The sequence below is a fragment of the Salvelinus alpinus genome, chromosome 12 (assembly GCF_045679555.1).
Source record: "Salvelinus alpinus chromosome 12, SLU_Salpinus.1, whole genome shotgun sequence".
Lineage (NCBI taxonomy): Eukaryota > Metazoa > Chordata > Actinopteri > Salmoniformes > Salmonidae > Salvelinus > Salvelinus alpinus.
Window position 1 is genome coordinate 46142973 of NC_092097.1, and position 20868 is coordinate 46163840.

Sequence of the window (20868 nt, forward strand, 5' to 3'; positions counted from 1 at the left end):
ATTCCCGTCAGTTAACAATTCAACCAAATGTAAATCAAAACTAGACTTTGAACTGATGTCTGTGGCCAGTGGGATTGTATTAGAAATATCAACATAACTCTGTAGCTAGCTACAAAGCATAATACTTTCAAGTCGAATCAATCCCCCTATTATTCCATTAGATTAGATGACCTTACCAAAGTTATGTTCGGCTAAGTTATATATTTTTTATCCCCTGTTCTGATACTGGTTCTCCCTGTGAAGCCACAAAAAAAATGCTGCTGCCATGGCATATTGTATTATAAAACGTCAAATATGTGTCTCATAAAATATTTCAGATGTGAGGTTCTGTGGTCCACAGGCAGACTAACACAGTAAACAAAAGAGTTAGAGAGGCAAACATTGATTGAACCTGAAGGTCGGACATCTTACTGCACTGCAGCCAACTGAAGGGCTTAATCACCTGATGTTACTTGTAAAGAAAGTGAGAGAGAGAGAGAGAGAGAGAGAGAGAGAGAGAGAGAGAGAGAGGTACACCAGTGAAAGAGAGAAAGAAGAAGACGAAAGAGAAAGGGTCAAATAAGCGAAAGTCCAGAGACAAGTTTCTGTTTGTAAATAAAACAGATAATTGCTATGGATATTGCTTAAATATCTGTGTGCTTTGTACTGCATTTTGCGGAAGTTCCTCGCGAATCATTTCAAAACTACCTTCTCCAAAATGCCAAAACGCCTTTTTAACGTCAAAGCAGCCATCTGGTTCTATACTAATTCAAGATGTTTGCTTTTCATTCATGTTTTTTTCCCCTCTTTACTTCATTTTTTAAAATAAATACTCATAAAACCAAAGTATCTTTGAGGCTGAATGGGTCTTTCCTAATAGCATATTTTTTCCTCACAATTAATTTTCCTGTCATGTAGATGTAGACTTACTTCCAAAACACACAACCAATATAGAATATTGTTCATATTTAGACGGTTATACAAATAAATGTATAAATGTGTTCACCTTATAAAGAAGGCAATACCTATGGTATCATGTGAACATGGCCATATACATTCTAGACTACCCCTACATGATGTTACCACATTATGAAGTTTTAAGTACAAGAAGAAGGTGAACAGGTTAATGTCACACCCTGGCCTTAGTTATCTTTGTTTTCTTTATTATTTTAGTTAGGTCAGGGTGTGACATGGGGAATGTTTGTGTTTTGTCTCGTTTCGGGTGGTTATATGGAAAAGGGGGTGTTGGGTTTAGTGTATGGGTTTGTGTTGTGTGAATGTTTCTAGGTATGTCTATGGTTGAGTGAATGTTTCTAGGTATGTCTATGGTTGCCTGAGTGGTTCTCAATCAGAGACAGATGTCGTTCATTTGTCTCTGATTGGGAGCCATATTTTAGGCAGCCATAGGCATCATGTTTTTGTTGGGTCATTGTCTAGGTCTGTGTCTGTGTCTAGGTTGCATGTTTGCATTTTGTTCGGTTATAGCTTCACGGTCGTCTATTTGTTGTTTTGCTTCGTTCGTTCATCTCCTAAATAAAGAGAAGATGTATTTTTTACACGCTGCGCCTTGGTCCTCTCTCTCTCCCTTGGACAATCGTGACAGAATGACCCAACCATTCAGGACCAAGCAGCGTGAAAGGAGGGAACCAGAGCCAGTTGTGCGGATATTGGAGGTGAGCAGCGGGAATGATACAGAGACTGTTAAGGATTTATTGAGGAGTTTGGAGGAGAGTGAAATGAGGGAGCTGCTGTGTTGGTGCGTGAGGCACGACATCTACCCGACAGAGCGTGTGCGGGATGTGATGTTACCTGAGTCAGTTCTCCATGCTCGTCCTGAGTTGCGTGCTAACCGTCTGGGAATGACAGTTCCACGAACTAGGTCTCCTGTGTGCCTCCCTAGTCCTGCTCCTCCTGTAGCACCTTCCCGCTCCAGCCCGGTACCACCAATTCCGGCATCACACACCAGGCTTCCAGTGTGTCTCCAGAGCCCTGTTCTTCCTCCACGTACTCGCCCTATGGTGCGTGTCTCCAGCCCGGTACCACCAGTGCCGGCACCACGCACTAGGCCTAATGTGCGTCTCCAGAGCCCTGTACGCACTGTTGCTTCTCCCCGCACTCGCCCTGAGGTGCGTGCCCTCAGCCCGGTACCACCTGTGCCGGTACCACGCACTAGGCCTATAGTGCGCTTTGAGAGCCCAGTGTGTCCTGTTGCTGCTCCCCGCACTAGCCCTGAGATGCGTGTCCCCAGCCCGGTACCACCAGTTCCAGCACCACGCACTAGGTCTAAGGTGCGTCTCCAGGGTCCAGTATGCCCTGTTCCTTCTCCCCGCACTAGCCTTGAGATGCGTGTATCCAGCCCGGTACCACCAGTGCCGGCACCACGCACTAGGCCTAATGTGCTTATCCAGGGTCCAGTATGCCCTGTTTCATCTCCCCGCACTAGCCTTCAGGTGCGTGTCCCCAGCCCGGTACCTCCAGTTCCGGCACCACACACCAGGCCTATAGTGCGTCTCAGCCGGCCAGAGTCTGCCCTACGCCGCCTGAGTCGCCCGTCTGCCCTACGCCGCCTGAGTCGCCCGTCTGCCCTACGCCGCCTGAGTCGCCCGTCTGCCCTACGCCGCCTGAGTCGCCCGTCTGCCCTACGCCGCCTGAGTCGCCCGTCTGCCCTACGCCGCCTGAGTCGCCCGTCTGCCCTACGCCGCCTGAGTCGCCCGTCTGCCCTACGCCGCCTGAGTCGCCCGTCTGCCCTACGCCGCCTGAGTCGCCCGTCTGCCCTACGCCGCCTGAGTCGCCCGTCTGCCCTACGCCGCCTGAGTCGCCCGTCTGCCCTACGCCGCCTGAGTCGCCCGTCTGCCCTACGCCGCCTGAGTCGCCCGTCTGCCCTACGCCGCCTGAGTCGCCCGTCTGCCCTACGCCGCCTGAGTCGCCCGTCTGCCCTACGCCGCCTGAGTCGCCCGTCTGCCCTACGCCGCCTGAGTCGCCCGTCTGCCCTACGCCGCCTGAGTCGCCCGTCTGCCCTACGCCGCCTGAGTCGCCCGTCTGCCCTACGCCGCCTGAGTCGCCCGTCTGCCCTACGCCGCCTGAGTCGCCCGTCTGCCCTACGCCGCCTGAGTCGCCCGTCTGCCCTACGCCGCCTGAGTCGCCCGTCTGCCCTACGCCGCCTGAGTCGCCCGTCTGCCCTACGCCGCCTGAGTCGCCCGTCTGCCCTACGCCGCCTGAGTCGCCCGTCTGCCCTACGCCGCCTGAGTCGCCCGTCTGCCCTACGCCGCCTGAGTCGCCCGTCTGCCCTACGCCGCCTGAGTCGCCCGTCTGCCCTACGCCGCCTGAGTCGCCCGTCTGCCCTACGCCGCCTGAGTCGCCCGTCTGCCCTACGCCGCCTGAGTCGCCCGTCTGCCCTACGCCGCCTGAGTCGCCCGTCTGCCCTACGCCGCCTGAACTGTCATGAGCCTGCAAAGCCGCCTGTCTGCCATGAGCCTACAGAGTCGTCCGCCAGACCGGATCCGCCAGAGCCGCCAGCCAGCCATGAGCGTCCAGAGCCGCCAGCCAGCCATGAGCGTCCAGAGCCGCCAGCCAGCCATGAGCGTCCAGAGCCGCCAGCCAGCCATGAGCGTCCAGAGCCGCCAGCCAGCCATGAGCGTCCAGAGCCGCCAGCCAGCCATGAGCGTCCAGAGCCGCCAGCCAGCCATGAGCGTCCAGAGCCGCCAGCCAGCCATGAGCGTCCAGAGCCGTCAGCCAGCCATGAGCGTCCAGAGCCGTCAGCCAGCCATGAGCGTCCAGAGCCGTCAGCCAGCCATGAGCGTCCAGAGCCGTCAGCCATCCAGAACTGCCTCTCTGTCCAGAACTGTCTCTCTGTCCGGAGTTGCCCCTCTATCCTGAGCTCTCTCTCTATCCTGAGCTCTCTCTCTATCCTGAGCTACCTCTCTTTCCTGAGCTACCTTGTCCCGGAGCTGTCCCTTAGCTTAGAGCTGCCATTTATCCAGAACTGCCCCTCAGTCCAGAGCTGTCTCTCTGTCCGGAGCTGCCCTTCAGTCCGGAGCTGCCCCTCTATCCTGAGCTACCTCTCTATCCTGAGCTACCTCTCTATCCTGAGCTATCCCTCTGTCCTGAGCTACCTATTTGTCCTGAGCTACCTTGTCCCGGGGCTGCCCCTTAGTCCGGTGCTGCCCCTTAGTCCGGTGCTGCCCCTTAGTCCGGTGCTGCCCCTTAGTCCGGTGCTGCCCCTTAGTCCGGTGCTGCCCCTTAATCCGGTGGGGTTAAGTTGGAGGGTGGTCATTTGGAGGAGGCTACGTAAGCGGGTAGTGACTATGGTGGGGTGGGGACCACGACCTGTGCCGGAGCCGCCGCCGTGGACGGACGGACGCCCACCCAGACCTCCCCTAGACTTTATGCTGGTGCGCCCGGAGTTCGCACCTTAAGGGGGGGGGTTATGTCACACCCTGGCCTTAGTTATCTTTGTTTTCTTTATTATTTTAGTTAGGTCAGGGTGTGACATGGGGAATATTTGTGTTTTGTCTCGTTTCGGGTGGTTATATGGAAAAGGGGGTGTTGGGTTTAGTGTATGGGTTTGTGTTGTGTGAATGTTTCTAGGTATGTCTATGGTTGAGTGAATGTTTCTAGGTATGTCTATGGTTGCCTGAGTGGTTCTCAATCAGAGACAGATGTCGTTCATTTGTCTCTGATTGGGAGCCATATTTTAGGCAGCCATAGGCATCATGTTTTTGTTGGGTCATTGTCTAGGTCTGTGTCTGTGTCTAGGTTGCATGTTTGCATTTTGTTCGGTTATAGCTTCACGGTCGTCTATTTGTTGTTTTGCTTCGTTCGTTCATCTCCTAAATAAAGAGAAGATGTATTTTTTACACGCTGCGCCTTGGTCCTCTCTCTCTCCCTTGGACAATCGTGACAGTTAAGGCTACTGTTACTGTCCCATCTGCACTGTATCATAGTGAAGAGTTAATCACTTCATTTTATGCATATGTCGTCATCTGCGGCTCATCAACATTTCAGGTGCAATTGCTGTACTTATTTACCAATAAGTTTGAAGTATGTCTGACAAAATTATTCAAATACATCAGATACATGATGATCAAATATCAAATTATTAAACATTATTTGAATTAATTTGATTAAGATGTGTAGTGTGAAATGACACGTAAGGTTTCACTTTTACCTTTGTTCTTATTTTTGTCAAAGGGAAGTTTGAAATATTTCTGTATTTTTCAAGTTTACTCTCCTCTTTTCAGTTTCATGATCTCTACCAGTTAAGTGCTAGATGACTTCCTTCCTTGATTTCGCTGGAAAGGAGTCCCATAACAAAATGTAACCCCTCCCCTTTTTACATACCACACAAAAACACACACATTTTACAGCCTACAGTATAAACGATTTTGGTCAAAATCCTAAAGCTTGTTCACTGGAAAGTAACGAGACTTGTTTTTTAATGTCTTAATGTAAAACGTTATAAGCGAGATACCATATTATTTTGTTTGTATGGCTACTTAACCACAACATTGCAATTAACTTGATACAAAATGACTGGGAGGGTTTGCAAACAAACCAATGTGATGCAATAAAGATATAGATGAGGGCAGCGAAACATAATGATGGTATCTTATAAAGGATCCTAGTTGAAGATCCTAATGATTAAATCATTGGTAGATCTCTGTGCTACCTTCACTCTATATGCTTTTCTATTTTGATTTTTTTTTTTAAATCTGTATTCAAATAGAAGTAGGCAATCTGCCAACATTTGCATCTGTTGCATCAATCACCTCACCAGAAAAAGTACTATACCAAGGTAACCAACATCTACATAGACATGTAATTTTACGTATTTTTCATATAAACTTCAAAGTCTCTTTTATCATACAGATGCCTAAACCGAGCCATATACCAAAGTCCTTGCATCCCCCCCACCTCCCCTTTGAAGGAGCAAAATACAAATGTGGACGGATTGAATAATTGCCAAACTTCAAAGCGCAGGTTATTGCCCGAGCGTTTACTGTTGCCTGTAGTGCTATGGAGTGTTTTCTTTTATAATGTGGGCTGGGTGAGAGGGGAAATGTCTGGCTCTACCTCAGTGTAAATCCCAGTCTAACGCCGGAGTCTGACCCGGCTGGCCTGAGCTAAATAAAAATGACAATGTTTCACTCCCTCAAAAAAGACACTGGGCTCCCCAGACACTCTAACCCTCGTCCCCTCCTAGAATCCTTCTGAGAAACGCCATCGTGGAAACTATACTACAACTCCACCCCACAAATACACACAAGTGTTAAATTTGGATTTTGTAGGTGGCATAATCACTCAAATGAATCACTTTCCCTCTATCAGTTTAACAGACACAAATCTGGGTAACACTTTACAATTACTTTAGCACTGGGTAACAGCCTGCAGGTATAATGCATTATAACTTGTATATAACCATGTATGTGCCTTCATAATGTCTTATAAGGCTGTTATGTCATGACAAGTCCTATGATGCATATGATTTATGTTGTTTCCAAACATAAGACGCTAGAGGCCAGTTCTACTTTTTCTCCATCAATTAAACCCCTTCCCGGGGTACCCCACAGCAACAGTGCAACCACTTCCAAAATGTAGTTAAGCTAAGCTTTTCCTTCAAAGTACACCACTAAGATGAGGGTGCTTTCTATCTGCTAGTAAAGCTAATTCAAAAGAACGGAGCACATCTTTGTAAAATCAAAGTCTATAGACACTTTGCTCTATGCCTTGTACACACTCACATTGTACAACTGAAGTTGTTCCTTTACACTTGTGTGTATTAGGTAGTAATTGTGAAATTGTTAGATTACTTGTTAGATATTACTGCATGGTCGGAACTAGAAGCACAAGCATTTCGCTACACTCGCATTAACATCTGCTAACCATGTGTACGTGACCAATAACATTTGATTTGAGGTACAACACAAGGTTCTAACTGTTATGTAGGACTTTGTACGAGATGTACTACCAACACAATAAAAACGGCTGTCCTACAATTATATTTTATTAATATGGCTCTCACATACATACCTGTACAACAGACATACATTCCTACACACACACGCAAGTGGATATACATCATTTCATGTTTCATTATTACAATATGCTAGATGCGGTAGCTCACATAGAAACAACAGACTTTTAAAAAGGAAAAAGGAAGAACAGGATCACATTAATCTCCACAGGCAGCAGTATGATGATCACCAATATTTTGGATCTGAGAAGCAACAAACAAATGTTTATGATTACTGAAGCATTCACGTAATTAGTCCTTGGTGCGTCTGTAGTGCACTATATAGGGAGTAGAGTACCTTTTCAGACTCGGGTCCTCGTGTTGGGAGCCAAAGCGTTTACCGGAATAAAATTGGTCAAAGGCTCATATTATTAAGCTCCAATGGTCCTTCTCACACTTGGGACATCATTGGTTTGGTCTTCGTTCACTTTGTTGACAACTTCCCATCATGGAAATAATAAAAATGCTACGAAATATCTCCATTCAAATACGACGAGTACTAAAAAGAGACATTTGAAATTAATTTGCAACTGTTGTAAAAGCAGTTGTTCTTACATTATGGGATGGTAGTACAATCTTTCTTCATATAGTCATTTTATACAGTCAGTGGTGGTGGGATGCTGTGAAAGTGGATAACACTGGCAGGTATAATGCTATAAGACTTTATAAGGGGGGGGGGGGGGACCCCCCCGGTCAAACAAGTCTTATGATAAGTCTTACATAAAGAATGCATTATACCTGTCAGCATTAAGTAAAGTGTTTCCAAATAGTGTTGAGACCCAACAAACTAAATGTAGTGGCTTCGTCACATATACTGACTACAGGTGACAGTAAGTTTTTGTGAACCCAAGCACAAAGTGCAAAAACGGATAACACAGTCATATTAAAATCCGAGCATTTGGATTTCCCAAACATGCCTGTGATGTGTCCTATTGTTGTCTAGAATTGATGATCTATGATTTGTGCAGGTAGAGTACAGTTATACTACACTGAGATGAAATCTGAGATAGGCTTACATCTAAAAACAAAAACATTTCCCAACAGCCAACGCATTTGATGGAGTGACGCCCCCTTGTGGCAAGAGAATGGAAATCAATTCTGTATCATATATATATAGTAAAAAACATCCTAGGTATATAAGCACAGGTGTACATGATCATCAAGGACTAGATACAAATTCATCAAATAAGAACCCCTAATCTCATAAAAAGAGAGATATTGGCATATGACTAAAACAACTTCAGAGGACATATGACAGGAACACAGAAAAGAGTGTCACATATGTATAGGAAGACAGTAAAATCCATAAACAGTATAAAATAGGGATGAACTTGTGGATAGACTGGCTAGCAGGCGCTGAGCATTCCCTGTTTCTGTGAGATTTTTAAGATTCTATTGTGGATTTTCTATTTCTTTCCCTTTGATATTGAATACTACATTGTTAAGGAAGAGCTTGCAGGTAAGCATTTCACTGTACTGTTTACACCGGTTGTATCCTGTGCACGTGACAAATTAACGTTGATTTGATTTCACAGACATAGGAAAAGAGCGGGTAACCTAAACGAGGAGGCGCGGGCATAGGTGGAGATCATGGTACTCATTCCCTCACTATAGAGGGGTTCAATGGCCCTTATCAAAAGTCACTGAGGATGCTGATGTCAGCAAACTCTTTGCGGTAGCGGTGTGAGTAGAGGGCGAGCAGGATGGACCACTTCAGGGTCATTAAACTCCACACGCCTGACAGGAACAGGCTCCTCGGGTCAGTCAGTGCTGAAAATGACAGAGACACGACAGATATTAGTCTTGCGGACTCAGTGCAAAAGACCTGATTGGCACACTGTTACACATTTCATTCACTCAGGTACTTTTCAATGAATGTTCCTGTAGAAAAACTGACCACAGCTTCAGGCTTGTAACATACACAAAGGCAATGGATTTCACATAGAATAACACCATGAATAATAACACCATGAACTTATATGTTATGTGTGTCATTTTGTGTGGAAATAGATTTAATCACGTGCAAGTGCCCTAAGAGCTGAAATATGCAATACTAATGACTAAATTAAAAACAAAAAACTAAGTTAACCTTTCATGAGCCTCTACCCCGGGTCCGGGATCACCCCCCACCCCCCCACACACTGATTAGCATAGCTAGCATAGCTTCACAAGTAGATAGTAGAATCTAAATATCATTAAATCACAAGTCCAAGACACCAGATGAAAGATACAGATCTTGTGAATAAACCCATCATTTCTGTTTTTTAAAATGTTTTACAGGGAAGACACAATATGTAAATCTATTAGCTAAACACGTTAGCAAAATACACAATTTCTTTGTCCACCATTTTTTCTCTCCACCAGTAGCTATCACCAATTCGGCTAAACTAAGATATTGATAGCCACTAACCAAGAAAAAAACTCATCAGATGACAGTCTGATAACATATTTATGGTATAGGATAGGTTTTGTTAGAGAAATGTGCATATTTCAGGTAGAAATCACAGTTTACAATTGCACCCACCATCACAACTCGACTAGAATTACTAAAGAGAGCAACGTGTATGACCAATTTACTCATCATAAAACATTTCATAAAAATAGACAAAGCATAGCAATGGAAAGACACAGTTCTTGTGAATTCAGACAATATTTCAGATTTTCTAAGCGTTTTACAGCGAAAACACAATAAATCGATAAGTTAGCATACCACATGTGCAAACGTTACCAGAGCATCGATTCAAGCCAAAGAGAGCTATAACGTAATCATCGCCAAAATATATTAATTTTTTCACTAACCTTCTCAGAATTCTTCCGATGACACTCCTGTAACATCATTTTACAACATACATATACAGTTTGTTCGAAAATGTGCATATTTAGCCATACAAAACCGTGGTTACACAATGAAAATAGTAGGAAATCAAGCCTCAAAATGTCGGACGTCATCTTTCAGAGTGATCTAGTTTAATCGAAAGCTAATCATATACTTGACTAAAAAATACAGGGTTGACAGGAATCGAAAGACAAATTAGTTCTTAATGCAATCGCTGATTTACATTTCTAAAATTATCCTTACTTTCTTATACAGCGTTCGCCAAGAGAAGCTATAACAAACAAAATGGCGTAATATGCGTTTAAAATATTTCGACAGAACAACGATTTATCATATTAAATATTTCTTACTATGAGGTGATTTTCCATCAGATTCTTGGGCAATGTATCCTTTCTTGGGTCTAATCTTCTTTTGGTCGATAGATGTCTTCTGTCCTTCGAAATGTCCACTAACGATCGAACGGGACCCCGAAACGTGCCCAAAGTTTCAGAGTGCACGACAAAGAAATTCCTCAAAATCGCACTAAACGGATATAAATTGCTATAAAACGGTTCAAATTAACTACATTATGATGTTTTTAACAACTATAACGACTAAAAACATGACCGGAGAAATATCACTGGCTAAACAACCATTTGGAAGGAGGCAGGTCTGATGTCCATCTTGCGCAAGACGCATGCAGGAAGAGAACTGTACTTCCACGTTTTCGTGTTTTATAGTGGCTCTGATTGCGCAATCGAATCCATTCAAAGCGTGATGACGTACTGACACCCAGAGGAAGACGTAGGCAGTGTCGGTTTCTCCATAGCATCTACAGGCACCTTAAAACCGACCCCAGATCAGGGGTCAAAATTTCTGAAATCTGACTCCCTGTCAGGAAAAGTGCTGTAGAAGTAGTTCTGTACCACTCAGAGACAAAATTCCAACGGCTATAGAAACTAGAAAGTGTTTTCTATCCAATAATAACAATAATATGCATATTGTACGATCAAGAATTGAGCACGAGGCAGTTTAATTTGGAGACCAAAAAATGCTAATGCGGAACAGCACCCCCTATAGTTGCAAGAAGTTTTAAGTGAGAAATAGGCATTGGTCTGAAGTCGAAAAAGAAAGGAAATTCACGTGCACCACAATAACTACTCCACCCATGCTCTACCAAGGTTTTCCAGCACACAGCTTAGACCTACTACAGCAGCTATGTTGGTATTGTACTTCAAACAATGTGTATGCAGGTTGCTTAAGATTCAAACTTTCTCAAACAGCCTAATTCCTACTCTTAGAGGAGGTGCTGCCACAATAATGTGACTTGAAACGCATACATGTTAAAGTATTGGATTCTTCACACATCCCATTCCAGTACCAGTTCAAGCATTTTAAAATAATATGAAAGCAAGCTTTTCTTTTATACTTACAAGACCATCACATTTGATTGAGCGATCTGTTTTGTCTTGTAGTAATGTGGTGCCTGCCTGTATTTCATTAAACCTTTATTTTAGCAATATATGACATTGAGAATTGTAATTTTTTGGGGTCAGTTGGCACCCAACATAACAACAGGTTACGGCGTGTTGGATACAGTCACTCTTATAGAAGTCTACAGAGCCTGTCTGCATTCCTGATTTCTGTAACAGTTAGCTTACCTGTGTAATATTCACATACGCTCAGAAACACTTGCAAACATGGTCCTGTTTTATCAATTGCTGTGCGGATCATTGGGCAGTTCATTACCTATGTGAAAATGAATATGTAGCTTAAAGTTGTGTGCATTTGTATTTCATGTTGCAATAAAGATGGTGATGCTATAATAATAATAATAATAATAATACACATTTACAAAAGGCCTATATCTAAAAATACTTACAGCCTAATGAGAGATATATATACACACACACACTACCGTTCAAAGGTTTGGGGTCACTTTGAAATGTCCTTGTTTTTGAAAGAAAGCAAATTCTTTGTCCATTAAAATAACATAACATTTATCAGAAATACAGTATAGACATTGTTAATGTTGTAAATGACTATCATAGCTGGAAACGGCAGATTTTTTTATGGAATATCTACATAGGCGTACAGAGGCCCATTATCAGCAACCATCACCCCTGTGTTCCAATGGCACGTTGTGTTAGCTAATCCAAGTTAATAATTTTAAAGGGCTAATTGATCATTAGAAAACATAATTGCAAAATGGTTCGCACAGCTGAAAATTGTTGTCCTGATTAAAGAAGCAATAAAACTGGCCTTCTTTAGACTAGTTGAGTATCTGGAGCATCAGCATTTGTGGGTTCGATTACAGGCTCAAAATGGCCAGAAACAAAGACCTTTTTTCTGAAACTCGTCAATCTATTCTTGTTCTGAGAAATAAAGGCTATTCCATGCGAAAAATTGCCAAGAAACTGAAGATCTCGTACAACGCTGTGTACTACTCCCTTCACAGAACAGCGCAAACTGGCTCTAACCAGAATAGAAAGAGGAGTGGGATGGAGGCCCCGGTGCACAACTGAGCAAGAGGACAAGTACACTAGAGTGTCTAGTTTGAGAAACAGACGCCTCACAAGTCCTCAACTAGCAGCTTCATTAAATAGTACCCGCAAAACACCAGTCTCAACGTCAACAGTGAAGAGGCGACTCCGGGATGCTGGCCTTTTAAAATGATAAACTTGGATTAGCTAACACAACGTGCCATTGGAACACAGGAGTGATGGTTGCTGATAATGGGCCTCTGTACGCCTATGTAGATATTCCATAAATAAAAATCTGCCGTTTCCAGCTACAATAGTCATTTACAACATTAACAATGTCTACACTGTATTTCTGATCAATTTGAAATTATTTTAATGGACCAAAAATGTGATTTTCTTTCAAAAACAAGGACATTTCTAAGTGACCCCAAACTTTTGAACAGTAGCGTTTATATACACATTATTTAATAGCAGAACACAGTAAAGTCCATTACTCCACTGAAGAGTATGAATTAGGCTGTTTAAGAAGGTTTGAATCCTTAGCAACCTGCATTCACATTGTTTGAAGTACAATAGACCAACATATCTACTGTTGTAGGTCAAAGCTGTGTGCTGGAAACCTTAGTAGAGCATGGGTGGAGTAGGCATTGTGGTGCTCATGTGAATTTCCTTTATTTTTGACTTCAGACCAATGCCTTCTTGTCACTTAAAACATTGTTTTTTACACCGGAAAGTGACTTTATGTTAAAGGAGCATTATACAACATTTCCAAAAAAAGCCAGACTTTTTTTTCACAATCAAAAGTCAGTTATCGGCAGTGCTATTTTACCCTTTAAATCAGCATCCGCAAAAAGGTCTGGGCCTTAACGGCACAGGTGGTATGCTTGCATAAATGCAAGGGTTGCTGGTTTAAACCCTGGTCTGCTGGATGTTGCCTTCTAATAACTCAAATCAATTTTGAACTGTTTGTAGAATGTGTCGAATTTACCATGAATAAACAAAAGTAATTGTCTGTAGTTTTCAGAAGGTGAAAAGCTCAATTGATTGCAACAGTCTTACTGTAACCGCAACATTCAAACAAGGCTGCAATGAAAACGAATGGGACTGTAGTGACTGTGTTGGCATCAAAATCCGGGGTGTGAACTACGTTTCGATTCAGCGTTGATTGACATGGTAATGGACTAACAGTATTGGAGAAAAGATTAAAAAAACTGACCCCTCTGACGCTGTACGTTACATCGTGACTTGTCACGACGTAACGTACAGCGCTCATTTGCAACTAATTTTGTGCCGTACAGCCTCTTTCCACCAGGGGTTGCTCTTCTCTCGCTGAGTAAAATCATGCTTAACCATATACACTTGTAAGAAAACCTCATGATTTTTGTCTAAATTAATATAATTATTGCTAATATTAAACTAATATATTTCATGACTAGGGTGCCAATTGCATTTTTTTATGCGAGCCATCATGACACTCAAAACCCGGAACAGCTGCAGTTCACTTGTGAGGCTAACGTTAGAGCAGCACTAAACCCCTCTTTAAATTCGACACAAACCTTCAAACAAGTATGTGATGAGACATTACATAAACTCTTTACGTTTTATTTACATTTTAAAGTTGATTAGTTGGACAAATCGGGTGAAAAAAAAACTGTTTTCTTCACCCGACATATTTCCCCCTTTTCAAGATCACTTTGTAGCCTTCGTTCCCCACCCGCCATTTTTAAAAAGACCCGACGGAGCTCATTGCCTTGTTGAATTATGCAGAGATGGGCATCATGAAGGTCTCGTCATTAATTTTGTTGGAAAGGGGAGAAATTGTGCTTTACATTGGTATTGATATTACAGTTGATCTGGAAGTATTACGTTTTTGGGGCGCAAATATAAGGTCAATTGTACGGACCAAGGCAATGTACAAAAGTGAGTGAGTTTACGTTAGCTGGATAGCTTTCAGCTGACTGGTGTTATCTAGCTACAGAGGCTAACTGCTAGACTTTGGATAAGCAAGCTAACGTTACCCATCTAATGTTAGCTAACTTTACAGTCTTATGTTGGCTAACATTGCCTAACTGGCTATCATTGCAGCCAAGGACGTTCGCTAGCTTATTTGTGCATATTTGTTTGTGCTCGGATTATACGCAAGTGTCTAGGTCAGCAGTTTACACAGATGACTTCAGCCTTATATGAAAAACAGTGGTTAGAGAATGAACAGTAGAGCAAGTGAAGGGCAGATGAGAAGCAAATTAGGATCAAAGAAGGAGTGAAGGAATAAGAGAGTGAATTGAGTGTGTGTGTGAGACTCACACTCTTTGTTGGTGATGGCGAGGGAGAGGAAGGTGATGAAGGCCACCACTGCCAGAAGGGCGAAGAAGACACCCATGAAGAGGAAGAACTTGAGGCCCTTCAGCCAGGTGCGCCAGTAGTCCTGCAAGTACATGATGTGGGTGATGAGGGCCCAGAAAGCCAGAACACCTGAGGGGGAAGAGACACAGAAACACAGGCAGTCAGGGGCTGTTTGTTCAAAATCCTTACACTTTGAGTCAAATTCCTGACATGATGAGACAAGCACTAAGTAACTTTCTTAAGTATTTAATTGTAAGAATTTGAGGATGAAGATTTCCTCTTTGTTATAAAATCTTGAACTGCATTCAATGAATCAAATGGATTTATAAAGCCCTTTTTACATCAGCAGATGTCACAAAGTGCTTATGCAGAAACCGAGCCTAAAACCCCAAAGAGCAAGCAATGCAGATGTAGAGGCACGATGGCTAGGGATAAACTCCCTAGAAAGGCAGGAACCTAGGAATAAACCTAGAGAGGAACCAGGCTCAGAGGGGTGGCCGGTACTCTTCTAGCTGTGCTGGTGGAGATAAGAGTACATGGCCATTGAGGTTAGGCTACTCTATGTTATTGTGTGGAGATGTGTTAGGGGTGAACATATTCTGACACAGCACATAACGTTTTGCTGTGTCATTTGTGTCTCAATTCAAATTGTTGTCACTCACTCCATGTTCCTCTTTTACGGTGTCAGCTTCATAACAACAAGTCCATTTGACAACGTATAGCAGTGTCCTTCGTGAATCCACTTTCACCATTTCTTACACAATATTTGAACCGTCCTTACTCGTTGGGCATGCTAGGTAGGACAAAGTGGCAATGTTAAGGGCCATGTTCACAACGAGTCTCAACGTAGGAGTGCTGTTGACAGGCCTATAGAAACAGTCTTGCCTTTTAGATCATAATGAATAAGTGTAAATAATAGTAATACAGTTACATATTGGGATATTATTTTAGACGATATATATCGTATCGACAATATTGCAATATTATTTGAGCTAGTTGGCTGTACCTGTAGCAAAACGCCAGTATTTCTCCTTCATAGTTTGTTCTCCATCTTCTTTTTTTAAAATAGGGAGCAAAAAAGTGTTCAGCACTTTTATTTCCATGACCAATCAAAACTTGTTTTCTCATGGCTCTCTCTTGTCCCTCTGCAGCAGACATATCGTGAGCAATATGTTTGGAACATCAAATCGCAATAAAACCACAGTATCAAATCACAATACATATAGAATCTGCATCTAAGGGGGCACTCGTAAATACACTCTGGATATCTACTCCGATTTCAGAGCACTCTGGTCTGGTTGTCCCAGAGCGCAGAATAACTGCTGAATTGACGAACATGCAACACCCATTGAATATGACCGGTTTCAGTAAACATAAGGCAAAAAAGCGTTATTAAATTGTTGCCAGCAGCACAGTTCGTCACCAGCGCTCTAGATAACATAAAAACAGCCTAACCAGCTACGCTAGGGCGAGTAAAATGGTCAGAGTGAGGTTCTCTCATTTGTGTCTGAAAGTAGCTAGCAAGCTAGTCAACGTTAGCCAGTTTCAACGGCAGTCAAGCAGCCAAGCTGAGGTCAGAATGCTCAGATCAACCCTACTCCTCGGCCAAACAAAAGTTTTGTTCACTCCAGTACAAAATGCAATTGTACAAAACAAGTTAGAGAAACAGACCCAGCCACAAATAAACACTCTGAAATTACGAATGCCCAAAGCGCACTCTGGCACTCCAGAGTGAATTTACGAACACACCCTAATGATACACCTCATGATAATATCGTATTGTGAGGTCCCTGGCAAATCCCAGCTCTAGTAAAAATAAGTGTATATAGACAGGGAGGACCAGATCCTGGATCATAACCCACTGACACATGTTTTGAATACAGGCCCAGAACTAATGAGCAAGTAGCCTACATAAACTTTATGTTCTTTCTTCAGGGTTGGGGGTTAAACAGTTTTAACAGTGTTTGAGGTTTGAAAGTAACATACTGGCTTCCTTTCAAGCATGGTCAGATAGTGATTAGGGCTGAGTCTTGATTCTCCACCCTTTTCCTGAAGTGTGCACTTGCACACTTCCTGTCGTGGACTTAACAAATGGTAGAAACTCCCTCCTACCAATGCTTACAACAATCCAAAGCTTTTAAATCAATGATGGGGAATTTTTTGGGGAAAGTGTAGAGAATTGGGATACAGCAAAGCTACTAAGTTCAATTGTTAGATGGAGCTTTAAGTTTTATTAGTCGTATGTATGGTATACACATGGTATACACCGTCCAATGAAATGCTTACTTGCAGGTTCCCTTCAACAAATAAACAACAATAAGAAATAAAATATAAGAATAGAACAATGCCTCAGTAGAATAGAATAAACATTTTAGCATAAGTATAATACAGGAAGGCACCATTTATTGTCCAATATTTACACATGTTTTGGAGAATAGCGGGGGGTGACAATAAGAGTCTGATAGCAGCAGTTGTGATGTGTGTGTAGCATGAATGTATACGTATGTGTGAAAGAGTCTATATCTGTGTGTGAGTGTGTGCGTGTGTGCTAAGGAGTGCAGCACGGTCAGTCCAGTTCAAGAGTTCAGCAGTCTGATGGCTTGTAGATAGAAACTGTCTCTGAGCCTGTTGGTATCAGACTTCATGCTCTGATACAAAGAAGGCTTGTCTTATTCTGCTGTGTCAATCTGCCATGCTGACCCCACTAATTTCACCATCTCATCTCATGGTTTACAATCATATGACCAAGCACACACCCATTTTTTTTTTTTTTTTTTTTTTTTTCCTTGCAAGAATTGCACCTTCATTGATTGTTTCTCTATTGGCACAGGCACCACACATCACATGCTGCTATCATGACCCCACAAGAAAAAAAAGTGGATTTGGCCTTTTGAACATTAGTGACAGAGCACTTTATAAAAAGTCATTTGACTTCATGTTAGATTGAAATCATGAATTTAACAACAGCAAGATGTACACTGTATGTGAAATATACATACTGTAATGACCGGACTAGATGATAAAGGAACAATTGTCCAGACAGAGGATTCAGTTTACGAATTTACGGTTTATTAACCCAACTTCACACAGGCTACTGTTTGGCCGTAGCCCACGGCAAATAAATGAAAGATACCCCACAAACCAACCGTGATCTTCTCTTGTGAAGACCAGACGTAAGAGAGAGAACAATGGCTAAACCTGGTCTTAACTTGCAATGCTCCATCCCCCTGCCCAACCTCCCTCCACGCCACTCCGCCAACCACCAGGATGCCCGGCATCAGAAAATTCCAGGCATTCCCGTGATTGGCAGATAGCAGGTTGATTGGCATGTTGGACCCCGCGAATACTGGGTACTGGTAAGTACAACACAACCAATAGCCTAACACGTAACACACAGCTGTCTGTGCGGGTCACTACAATACAATACCTTACTAAATGCATCACTAAATAAGCATCTGTAGCTACTATTCTGTTTGAAGAAGTATGAGTTTACAACAATGAGAAGAGAGAAAAGTCACACAGATATCAACTTGCTGACCTGAGAGGATGAACTAACGAGAGCGCAAAGTTCACAGCCACAAATGCACCACTAATTAACTAGGTCATTACATAACTGACAAAAGGGGTGCTCTTAGTGTTACACAGTCAATACCTGTGTTTTACACCACATTATAAAATAAAAACACTAGGCAATATAGCACATAATTTATTGTACAATAACTATGCATGGTTGGTAACTAGGCCTTAATGTTCCTCCGACTGCAGTGTAGCCAATGTTCAATACTTGAAAGTTGAACTGCTTTATGGTAGGTGCAGGCTTCCACTCTTATCAAGTCAGAAAATTGGAATGGTGATGTGGAGATAACTTCCAATGGGATGAGTAGCAGGACTTGTGTGCCAAGTTCATCTGAGGAGACTGTTTAAAAAGGCTGTGTAAGCAGAAATACAGTACAGTCTGAGTTGACACCTGACAGGTTTTTGACCAGTGTTGTTTTAGCATCAGGAATATCCAACATTCCAGGTTAACCAGGAAGGCTTTCAACTTACTCTTGAAAGTTGTAATAGTAAAATGCACAAGGTGAAATTTCGAAATTGGGTAGTGCATCATCAGTTTTCCTCTTGTCATGTCAGTCATTGCTGACCTTAGAGAGCCATTTATAACTTGTCAGAAATGTCCAGATCAACAAGCCCATGGCAGCTAATGTAACTGATGTGAAATGGCTAGCTAGTTAGCGGGGTGCGCGCTAATAGCGTTTCAATCGGTGACGTCACTTGCTCTGAGACCTTGAAGTAATTGTTCCCCTTGCTCTGAAATGTTCAACGCTATTGTGGCGCGATGGGTAACGATGCTTCATGGCAGGCAGTTCTTGATGTGTGCAGAAAGTCCCTGGTGCGAGGAGAGGGCCTGAAGCTATACTGTTACACTAACGTTTTTAACTAGGTATTTTATTTGCCCATAGGTTTTGTAGTAATGTGTGAGTCACTCAAATATCACATGAATACACATTATACATGGCAAAACGTTTAGAATTGCAAGAAAATGTGCTTTAAAACTGCTAAATGATATCTGTACCCTATGACAAAATGTGTAAAATTGCAGGAAATAAGTTTTAAACCTGCAAAATGTTGTCTCTGCCAACAAGAGGGTGTGAACAGATTGTGTCATGAACAGAGCTTGTGCCCATAGAAAAAGGCTGAGCGAAACCCCTGTAATAGCTGATGCTAAAACGCTTATGTGTAAAAAAACTATTTTGGAAACTCGAAAGTAGACATAGGCCTATTTACTTGTATATGTAATGCAATGTACAGAGATGTAGTAGTTTATAACCTGGTGTGTAGCGATTTAGCTATTCTCTTCTGAAGTCAAGTTTACCGATTCAACTTTGCGAGTTAGAATACCTTGACCTGGGGCATGTTGTTCAGTGAGGATCGTGTTGCAACGCTTAAAACTATAGAATGTTGCCGACCGACAGATTATACAACATCTTCACATAATCATATCTGTGTCTGTCTGTCGCTGAACATTCTGTAGCTAACGTTCCATTTTCTTTTGGAAAAATACATTAAAGTGTGGGCTTCTAAACATGTGGCACTCCAAACCCGAGGACTGTAACACTTGTAACATGAGATGGGTACCGACACTGTGGCAATATCCAGTTCATGTGAGTCAGATGGACAGTTGCATCCTGAAAATATTGCAAAAGCTATAATGTTACATCATGTCTGCAGCCTCATTCACAAAATAAATAATTGTTTACATTCTGGCTAATACTTTACCTGATAATCCTCCCATTGCAGCTGTCCATGATTGTTTGTACGCGATGTTCCACACGATAAACGCAGAGAATCCTATAAGCATGCCAAAAGAGGCATACCCGATACTGATGTACGTCTTATTGAACCCCATTGGGGACGGATGACACACGACAAGAACACTTAAATAACAATACCGTCAACGTTTAAAAACAAGTGCTTTGTTTTGAGAAACTCGTTTCTGTACTCCACGACTCAAGCTAGTTTAACAGCTGCATGGTAGTGTACTGGGATAAAAACGTCCGAACGACAATAGTAGCTAATACGTTACGTTGCTGCAAATGTGAGCTAAATCGACATAGCTCATATAAAAGTCTACACAATAACACAACACGAACGATGTGCCCTATTTGTAAGCTAGAAATGGTTGTTGTTATTCTTCTTCTGCGTTCCGACAGAATAGACGCTGCCTTTCTCAGGTCGGAGTGCGAATTACACATTTGTTTACCGACTAGCTCGATTCGGTTTTACGTAGCAAAATTTGAAATTGTGTTTTTTACATTGGATAAAAGTAAAGCCTCGGAGCTAGAAAATTGTATATCATACACTACAATAGAGGAACAATGGAAAAGTAATTATGCTTTGAAAGTTGATCAACTTGTAACCCCACTTTTGAGAAAATGTCCCTTGAATATTTTGGTACACCAACTGGATAGCTCTTCTTTGTCTACACCCATTCAGCATCGTTCACACCCTTTTAAGCTTTAGCCCCACCCAGCTCTTTAGGGATTTACATGTGAGGTCATATAGTAAACAACCAAAGATTTCAAGACTAAAGGCTGGTTTATACTACGGATGTGTTCGTAAATTCAATCTGTAGTGCCAGAGTGTGCTTTGGGCATTTGTAAACTCAGAGCGTTGTCAGATTGTCCGTTCGTAAATTCAGAGCGTTTTGCTCTCGGATCCGAGCGTTCTGACCTAAC

General features: G+C 42.7%; 1 protein-coding gene across 1 annotated transcript; it reads right to left on the reverse strand.

Moving 5' to 3' along the window:
* Positions 1 to 6964: 6964 nt before the first annotated feature.
* LOC139536235 (heme transporter hrg1-A-like) lies at positions 6965 to 20353 on the reverse strand. Its single transcript, XM_071336575.1, has 3 exons — positions 19910 to 20353; positions 14594 to 14761; positions 6965 to 8761 (listed from the first exon to the last, which is right to left on the reverse strand). The coding sequence occupies exons 1-3, from the start codon at positions 20037 to 20039 to the stop codon at positions 8625 to 8627; spliced, it is 435 nt and encodes a 144-aa protein (XP_071192676.1). The 5' UTR covers positions 20040 to 20353; the 3' UTR covers positions 6965 to 8624.
* Between the last annotated feature and the right edge of the window lie 515 nt (positions 20354 to 20868).